Source organism: Hordeum vulgare, chromosome 6H (assembly GCF_904849725.1).
Source record: "Hordeum vulgare subsp. vulgare chromosome 6H, MorexV3_pseudomolecules_assembly, whole genome shotgun sequence".
Taxonomy (NCBI): Eukaryota; Viridiplantae; Streptophyta; class Magnoliopsida; order Poales; family Poaceae; genus Hordeum; species Hordeum vulgare.
Window position 1 is genome coordinate 450380132 of NC_058523.1, and position 9920 is coordinate 450390051.

At 43.7% G+C, this 9920-nt stretch overlaps 1 protein-coding gene across 1 annotated transcript; it reads left to right on the forward strand.

The window, feature by feature from the left end:
* Positions 1-2193: 2193 nt before the first annotated feature.
* LOC123401680 (acetylornithine deacetylase) lies at positions 2194-8386 on the forward strand. The gene is made up of 10 exons (XM_045095530.1): positions 2194-2623; positions 3103-3356; positions 3440-3548; positions 5071-5209; positions 5320-5377; positions 5867-5884; positions 6075-6200; positions 6288-6444; positions 6528-6561; positions 8077-8386. The coding sequence occupies exons 1-10, from the start codon at positions 2288-2290 to the stop codon at positions 8184-8186; spliced, it is 1341 nt and encodes a 446-aa protein (XP_044951465.1). The 5' UTR covers positions 2194-2287; the 3' UTR covers positions 8187-8386.
* Positions 8387-9920: the final 1534 nt, after the last annotated feature.

Genomic DNA, 9920 nt, shown 5'->3' on the forward strand with positions numbered 1-9920 from the left:
CTCCTAATGACGTGATCCAGTTATCAAGCAACAACACCTTGTTCATAATCAGAAGACCCTGACTATCTTTGATCAACTGGCTAGCCAACTAGAGGCTTGCTAGGGACAGTGTTTTGTCTATGTATCCACACATGTATATAAGTCTTCATTCAATACAATTATAGCATGGATAATAAACGATTATCTTGATACATGAATTATAATAATAACTATATTTATTATTGCCTCTTGGGCATAATTCCAACATACATAACTATGGGTTTGCTTTAACGTACATATAATTGCACAAATTAACAAGTTAAGAAGCAAATGAGATAGAAAAGGCATAAGTGCATCTACAACAGTTTGAGAACAAAATAATCCTTGAGATAAAGTCAACACACAGCAAAAGGAAAACAAAATGCCCACGTTTGAATAGCTCACTAACAAGTGTATTAAAACAAAATTGCTTAGCCAAAGCATAAGCAAAATACTTCCGATTTTCATGTGGTATTTCCTCATAATACATAATTATATAGTGCATTACAACATGCATGCGCATGAAAGATATTCGTTCTCGGTTATTGTTGGTTATTGCACATAACCAATGCTTAGAAACCGGTTTGGATCTATAGTTTATAACCGTTTATAACCAAACTGTTTAAACCCATAACCAACTATACCCAAACTGGTTTCTTCACATACCCAAACCAAAACCAAACTAAAAAAAGCTCAGCCCAATAAATCCTAAACCAATCAAACCCAAAGTAATAACTGAACCGTTAGACCCGGTTTTCTAACAACCATTCCCAAGTTTAGGGACAGGCAATCATTTTAAAAGGAGACTTCACAAAAAAAAACACATGTTCGGAAGGACAGGCAATCTATCTAGCTTTTTAAGCAATATACATTGGAGTGCCGGGAGTCCTATATTTTAAAAATATATCAAAGATGGTATTTAAATGCTTTTTTTGGAATGTTTTATACGAATACATATGGGTATTCTCTATGCATGTTTAAATATTCGTTAAATAATACAAGCCCGTTTCGGTTATTATATTTGTCATTTTTTATATATTGCGTATAAATATGTATGTTGATGAAAATTTGCACACACATACAACACATCTATATATACTTTTTTTTGCGGCTAACACATCTATATATACACGTACATAACTTCTAGATTTTTTTAGGTATAAAAGTTTATGCTTGCGAAACATTTTGCATACATTGATTGAACATTAAAAATGCACAGAAGTTCATTTGAATGTCCTTCTCATATGATAACCCTTCTTAAACTAAAAAGAGAGAGCAGACAACGCAACTCTTATCTAAAATATGAGACCGTTACACCGTTCCTAGCCACCGAGGACACATGTCCTCTTCTTCTACTCATTTTGCTTCAATTAATGTTGCGGCGCTACTTAGTTCAGTTTATTACAGTTTAATTTTCCTACGATGACACTCTGGTTTACTTGAGGATAAGGTTTTCCTTACTCATGATCGACGTTGTCGGTGGTGTAGAGGATATAAGGGGGTCGTACGGTTGCTGCTCTTCTAGAGTTGCAAATATGGTTATGTCTTTTCTTTTTCGGATGGTCTTCAAAGACATCATATTGATATAGTGAATGACAACCCTTCGTGTGTTGGTCTGTTGGCTTCTCTACGACCGACAAAGTTCGATTAACTTTGGCTTTGTCTTCACCGAGGTGTTATTGAATTTAGATCTTCCCCAATTTTTCTATCCAGATTTGGTGTGGTCATGTAGCCCTTTTTGTCGCCTTCTTCTTTATGGTTATGATTCGTTTTTTAAACCAGTTTGCATGCATCACTTCATTCTTGTTCGGCCGCCGTGTTAACAACGTTTCCCTAACTTTAACAATGTTTTAAAAGGTCTGTAGGTGACATCAGGATTCGTTCACAGCGCCCCGCCAACGAAAATGCAAGAGGAAATTTTCCCAACTATCTTGCGCGTAATTTTCTGGTTCTTTAAAAATGATTCTTCAAAGGAGTAATTATATCATTTCTCTTTTTATAAAAATGATAATGTTTTTTTAGGATAAATAAAATGATGAGGTATTTTTTTTTGAAATAAAATGATGAGGTGTTGAATGAAAAGAAAAGAGAAACAAAGAACCGCATCGGCTACGGCACGCATCTCAGTGCCGCCGTCGTCGTCGACAGGGACACATCATATGCGCACATCATATGTATACATCCATCCAGAGTTGCTCAAACACAGAGAGTTCCTCGACCTCCACTGGACAACCTTCGCTGTTGACCCAAATCCGCCGCCGCGTCTAAGATGGCATCTCCGGCGCCGCCGCTCAAGGACGCCGTCGGAGGCCTGGACCGCGACCCCTTCGTCGCCCTCCTCGCCAAGCTGATCGGCGAGTCCCAGCGCCTGCAGAACGACCCGCCGGCCCTCGTTCCGCAGGAGGACCTCGTGGCGCAGCACGTGGTCGACGCGCTCCGCCCGGTCTCGACGGAAACCGATGGCGGCCCGCTCGTCGTGCGGAAGGTGAGCTACACCGACGGCCGGAGCAACGTCATCGTCGAGTACCCCGGCACCGTCCCCGGCCGCGTCGTCTCCTTCGTCGGCATGCACATGGACGTCGTTCCGGCCAACCCTAGCGAATGGGTGAGTTCCTAGCAGATTTAGCTTTGATGTGTGAGTGCTGATTTCGGGGCTTAGGGTTCCTGGACGAAGGATTCGAGGGTTTGCTTAATTTGGGGGTGTTTCTGCCCGGATTCTTGGCACCTCGTTTTGTCTAGTTATATGTCTCTCTAGCTGGTCGCCAAAATTGCACCCTTCCCTGAATCGTTAGTAGAGTGTTCTACCTTGGAATAGATGCATTTTCCGGTGTAGTGCTGGAATGTTTTGATACAAGTTAGTACTTTGGTGGTTCATTGCTGTATCTACTGTTAAAGTTTCACATTTCCTCATTGGCGCTGTTTGATTTCGCTCATTCTATGTCTGTCGCATCATTAATTGATTAGTGGTTACTAACAAGTTGTACCTCAAATTTACTCTTGGTTTGTTCGTTAAATTTCTGTTGTTCTTGTTGGTTATAAACTTATAATCACTAATTAGTGGACTGGAATCTTCTACCCCTGCAGGACTTCGATCCCTTCTCACTAACCTTCGAAGGTGATGACAAGGAAAAGCTTAGGGGCCGCGGGACGACGGACTGCCTTGGTCATGTGGCGCTAGTGACTCAGCTCATGCGGCGGCTTGGTGAGGTGAAACCACCATTGAAGCATTCTGTCATTGCGGTGTTCATTGCCAATGAAGAGAATTCATCGGTCACTGGCATTGGTGTTGATGGCCTTGTCAAGGATGGGTTGCTGGATAAGCTCAAGACTGGACCCTTGTGAGTATTGAACTGTCCAACTAATGTGTCATTCGTGAGGATTGTTTGCTGATTTAGTTGGTTATATGTGTGGTATTGTTAAGGTTTTGGATAGATACTGCGGATAAGCAGCCATGCATTGGTACCGGTGGGATGATCCCTTGGCATCTGAAGGCAACAGGGAAGCTGTTTCACAGTGGCCTCGCACATAAGGTACTCATTTGGACTCACTAGAACAATGTTCAGTAATATAACTGTACACACAAAATCTAAGATAGTTGATGAAAAATGACCATACTTAATAAATGACATCATACAACCATATAACCTTTAAAGTAATAGGGTGAAAATATTGCATTACCTCTTGATTCCTTCAGTGGACATATTTTTAGACACTCCTTACATGAGGATAATTATAGTGAAGCGGAGGGAGTAGTAAATATTCTATAGATGTGATCTGTTAAATAGTATAGTTTCTAGAATAAGAGGGTGTTTGTTTCGAGGGACTTATTGGTTTTGGGACTTAAAAAAGTCCCTATAAGTCCCACCTAAACCAAACACAAGGGACTTATTGGGACTTATTATGGTTATTTGGGACTTATCAAATAAGACTCTCTAGTAGGAGCTTATTGGGACTTATTGCTGGTTAGGCCCGCGGAAGTCGATCCAGTGGCCGCCGCCCTGCCCCTCGTCGCTCGCACCGCCCCAATCGCCGTCGGCCGCCCGCCCCGTCCCCGCCCGCCCCGTCGCCGCTCGGGCCGCCCCGTCGCCGCCCAGTCGCCGCCCCGCCCCGTCGCCGCCCGGTCGCCGCCCCCGCCCCGTCGCCGCCCCGCCCCGTCGCCACCCGGCCGCCGCCCCGTCGCCGCCCCGCCCCGTCGCCGCCCGGCCGCCGCCCCGTGGCCGCCGCCCCGTCGCCGCCCGGCCGCCGCCCCGTCGCCACCCGGCCGCCGCCCCGTCCCCGCCCGCCCCGTCGCCGCCCGGGCCGCCCCGTCGCCGCCCCGCCCCGTCGCCGCCCGGTCGCCGCCCCGTCGCCGCCCCGCCCCGTCGCCACCCGGCCGCCGCCCCGTCGCCACCCGGCCGCCGCCCCGTCGCCACCCGGCCGCCGCCACCCGGTTCGTCCCCCCGCCGTCCTGTTTTCTGCAACATGGACTTATAAGTCCCTGTAAACAAACAGGCAGGGACTCGGGACTTATAAGTCCCTGTAAACAAACAGGTAGGGACTTATGACTTATAAGTTGGGACTTAAAAAAGTCCTAGGACTTATGAAACAAACAGGGCCTAAGTTAGCATCCTTGCGATTGGTACCAAAGTACCAACGTAGCTATGAATAATGGGACCAAAAACAAAGTAACACACAAAGTATAAAGCAAGTGATCGTTGATGCATGACTGGTACTCCCTCCGTCCTAAAATTCTTGTCGTAGATTTGTTTAGATATGAATGTATCTAGTCAAGTTTTAGTATTTAGATACATCCATTTCTAGAAAAAGCTAAGACAAGAATTTTGGGACAGAGGGAGTAGAACTTATTGCGTAATTAACTCTGCTGTTATTGTTTTCTGCACATGTTTATTTGACATGTCTTTGTAATGTTATGGAAAGAGGTATTCAAGTAGTTCACACAGCAAAAAAGTCCAAATATAGCATTTTCACCTTTTTTGCTGTTGGTGACAAAGTACAAACGTGTTTTAGTTTTGAAGACCATGCATCTGTTTTTTCTTTTCTTTTTTGCCAAAGGCCATAAATTCGATGGAGTTAAATATGGATGCACTTAAAGAAATCCAAACTCGGTTTTACAATGACTTCCCTGCACACGAGAAAGAGAAGCTCTACAAGTTTGCTAGTCCATCTACAATGAAGCCAACAAAGTGGAGTTGTAAGTCCCCTTGTACCTTTATTTTAAATACGTTTTAGAGTTAGTGTATTTATAATATGTGAACAAAGGAAAATTCATTGGGTGTGCTCCAAACATGTGATGCTTTGCAGATCCTGGTGGGGGTCTGAACCAAATTCCTGGTGAATGTACGATTTCAGGGGATATAAGGTTCAACTCTTGCCCTGAGGTCCTTAGATTCTCTTTAATTGCACTTGAGATGAAATGACCTGATTAAATTTTAGTTTGATACATGCTTTTTTATGGTCTTGTTTGATATATATTCCCTCCGTAAAGAAATATAAGAGCGTTTGAATCACTAAGCTCTTATATTGCTTTACGGAGGGAGTACTTACTAGGGCTGGAGGCATGGGGACCTACTGAAATTGAATGTTTTTGTTTGAACACTTACTGAAATTGAATGTGGAATCCTTTATGGTCAGTAGAGTGTTTACATAGGAGTAAAGAAGGAGATAAAATATGATGGACTAGCACTGGTCGCATATCTCTATGTTCGTAAGACTCCAGTAAAAAAATAATCCATGTTCACCTTTTTATTTTATTTTTGCTACTGTAGTAAGGTTGTCTATTTGTTTTTATTATTGAGACACCATGGGTTTTTGAGTGTTTCCTGACCATATGGTTTTTTTGATGTTGCAGGTTGACTCCTTTCTATAGGTAAGTCCATCTCTTATGTGTACAATACTCCCTCCGTCCGGAAATACTTGTCATAAGAATGGCTTTTATTCATTTGTGTGACAAGTAATTCCGGACGGAGGGAGTATGTATTACTCGGTCTCTTGGCTGGGCTTCTATGGCTATTAAATGACGTGTTAAATTCATAGTTGCTACTGCTATTATCATGCAGCACGAGTATTGTAGTTCAGAAGTTAAAAGAGTATGTAGATGATATAAATGCTGGAGTTGAAACAAAGCTGCCTACTCGTGGTCCAGTTTCGAAATATGTTCTTCCGGATGAAAATCTGCGAGGAAGGTGAATTAATCTTTCTTTACTGACTTCTACCAGTAATCTTCATGATGGAGGGCATAGTTTTCATTGTTTACTGTTTGAATGTGCTAGGCTTGAAATCACTTTTGATGGAGATGTGATGAATGGGGTGGCCTGTAATCTCGAGTCTCGGGGCTTTCAAGCATTGTGCAAAGCAACTGAGGAAATAGTTGGATACGTAGAGCCATATTCCATCACCGGGAGTTTGCCTCTGATTCGGGAATTACAGGTTTGAGAGAAACTAATGTACACCCTTGTCTTTTTTACGCAATATTTGTGTGCTAAAGCAAATTCATGATGACACTTTTACAGGATGAAGGATTTGATGTTCAAACAGCTGGATATGGTAAGCACTTGAGCACTAAATTGAGGTTCTTGGACTTCTGTTGGCCATGTTATCTAGGGATGGGCATAAAAACCGATGAACCGAATACTGAAACCAAAAAAACCAAAATTTCGGTTTTTCGGTTTTGAATATTAATACAGAAAATTTCGGTTAGTATCTGTGCAAACCGAACATAATTCGTTTGGTTCGATATAGGACGGTAACCGAACAGGAAAACCGAATATAGACGTGTGAACGTACGTCCAACTAGGCCTGGGCATTCGGTATAAACCGAAATTTCGGTTTCTACCATTCGGTTATTTTTAAAATTCGGTTAACAAAGATGAAAACCGAAAAAGACATCCTAAAATAGAAAACCGAAAATTCGGTTAACCGAGGTTTTTGGTTTGGTAATCGGTTTATATCGTATTTCCCAAATGAGGCAACGAATTAGCTGTGTGGCTAGCTTCCTTTGCACCTGCGCTTTATATAGACTAGCTATCCACCTCCTTGTGCGTGGCTGGCCGAGGTGGGGCTAAACCACCAGCCGGCAGCGCCTCGTACGCACTGAATTAAACTACCTTGGGCACACACAAGAATTGCTAGCCACAACCGCTAGCCAGCTTGGGCCTTGCATGCAGATTGTCATTTGTCGGCTTGGCCCATGTATTTTGTTTTGTCACGACTCATGAAAGCACACGCTCGAGACTACCTAGCACGGGAACAACTCGTTGTTGGATGTACGTTCACACGTCTATATTCGGTTTTCCTGTTCGGTTACCGTGCCTATACCGAACCGAATAAATTATGTTTGGTTTGCACAGATACTAACCGAAATTTTCTGTATTAACATTAAAAACCGAAATTTCGTTTTTTTTTGTTTCGGTCTCGGTTCGGTATTCAGTTCATCGGTTTTTGTGCCCACCCTACATCCAAACGAGTTGCTCCCGTGCTAGGTAGTCTCCAGCGTGTGCGTTCATGAGTCGCGTTCATGAGTCGCGACAAAACAAAATACATGGGCCAAGCTGACAAACGACAATCTGCATGCAAGGCCCAAGCTGGCTAGCGGTTGTGGCTAGCAATTCCTGTGTGTGCCCAACGTAGTTAATTCAGTGCGTACGAGGTGCTGCCGGCTGGTGGTTTAGTCCCACCTCGGCCAGCCACGCACAAGGAGGTGGATAGGAGTCTATATAAAGCGCAGGTGCAAAGGAAGCTAGCCACACAGCTAATTCGTTGGCTCATTTGGCAAATACGGTATAAACCGATTACCAAACCGAAAACCTCGGTTAATCGAATTTTCGGTTTTCTATTTTAGGATGTTTTTTTTGGTTTTCATCTTTGTTAACCGAATGGTAGAAACTGAAATTTCGGTTTATACCGAATGCCCAGGCCTTGTTATCAGTCAAATACTATTATACCGTTCATGCTCCTAGATTTGCATTGGGTGTCCTAATTTATCGTTCGGTTATCTCAGCCCACGTGAGATAGCTATCTCTTTAGTATAACTGCTCATACAGTGCTACCAATTCGCTGCAGGTTTACTGAAGACGTACCACGCGAAGAACGAGTATTGTCTGTTTTCAGATATGGCCCAAGGCTTTCAAGTGTTTGTAAGCATCATTTCGCAGCTGGAAGATGATGCTTAAGCCTTCTAGGGATGAAATATTACCTTATTAGATACATATTCCTGCTACCCGGAGATCTAATAATAGTGTTTTGAGCTTGGGCTCAACCATATCTCATACCATAATATTCAGGCTCAATTTACCGCATTGGTTTAGACGTACGAGCTTGGGTTGTTTGGTGAACCATACATGAAGGCAATTACACCCCCAGTTCCTAAATATAAGACGTTTTGGCAGTACCATCTACTCCCTCCGTTTCTAAATATAAGTCTCTTAAGAGATTTTATTAGGGGTCTACATACGAAGCAAAATGAGTGAATCAATACTTTAAAGTATGTAATTTATTAATGAAACCTCTAGAAAGACTTATATTTAGGAACAGAGGGAGTAGCTATGGATGAAGTCCATATAGTTGGATTGCTTTGTGTTATTAAAGCATCTCCAGCCGTTCGTTTCCCCGAAGGCCTTGAAATAGGGCCGCTTGGGGACGAACCGGTGCTAAAATCGGTATGTGGGGGCTCGGGTTCCCAGATGCCGTTTTTCAAATTGAATTCGGACCAAATTTAGAAAATTAACTTGATTTTGAACGAAATTTAGGCAATTTCATTTAAATTTGTACAAACTTAAAAAATACATAAAAACATAAAAAACCACGTCACCGTCGTCGCTGGTAGAAGGCGGTGTACATGTCGCCGTCACCATCACCATCCTTGCTGCAGCCTTGACCTGGATCGCTGCTGCGGAGGGGGGCGAACCGTGACGCCGTGCAGTGATCTCCTTCAGAGTGCGGCGCTGTCGCTCCATCTCCTCCCGAACGTAGTTGTCATGTGAGCACTTCAGGCCGGTGTCTAGGTCGACGACCATCTTGGCGTGCTCCTGCTTGACGATCACCGGCGACGTCGCCGGCTCCTCCTTCTTTGGCCTGACCAAGCGAAGGTGGCGCTTGGCCGCACGGAGGCGAAGGTTGGTGGCGGCCCTCGTTTATAACGAGGTTGCTGCCACGGCTGTGACGATGCCCCGACGTCTCCTAGGGATCGGCCTTCACGGTGGCGAGTGGCGGCGTCGTGCCGGAGGAGCGGGAGGAGGATGAGGAGAAGGACCCCGCCATTCGCTTGAGCAGCAACGAGCTCCCGCTCCGGCGTGAGAGCGACGACACCGGGTACTCCAGCGGCTGCTCGTTGCCGCCTTCGATGTGCTCGAAGACGGGTGTGGAGCGTGCGCCCGGGGGTGAAGAGAGGTGGGATGCGTAGCATCCCCAAGCGCTTAGATGCTTGAGACTTCTTGAAATATTTACTTGGGGTGCCTTGGGCATCCCCAAGCTTGAACTTTTGAATCTCGTTCAATCCTCTCATATCATGGTTTCACCTATTCTCAAAAACTTCATCCACACAAAACTCGAAAAAAAACTCGTGAGATAGGTTAGTACACATAATAATAAATTAACTCTTTATGTACTACAAAGACAAGTTTCACAACAATTTTCAAACATTAGGTACTGTATACTATCATTTCCATAATTTATGTCTACCAATATAGGCTATGGAAACTATAGGATAAGTAGATAACAAAACTATGACAACAATGTGTTCAAACAGAACAACTTGTAGCAATTTTTGAAAACAGTGTACTTCTGTAACTCAAATTATTTGAAAATTTATGACATGCTATAACATTTATATGAAAATGTTGTGTAAAAATTTCAGAAACTTTCCACGTTCCAGTAAAATATGAAAATTCGGAAAAAGTTTATGTTTT

Coding starts and splice junctions, on each gene's coding strand:
- LOC123401680 (XM_045095530.1), top strand. CDS start 2,288: ATGGCATCTCCGGCGCCGCCGCTCAAGGACGCCGTCGGAGGCCTGGAC. Junction 2,624..3,102: donor CGGCCAACCCTAGCGAATGG/GTGAGTTCCTAG, acceptor CTACCCCTGCAG/GACTTCGATCCCTTCTCACT. Junction 3,549..5,070: donor ACAGTGGCCTCGCACATAAG/GTACTCATTTGG, acceptor TTTTTGCCAAAG/GCCATAAATTCGATGGAGTT.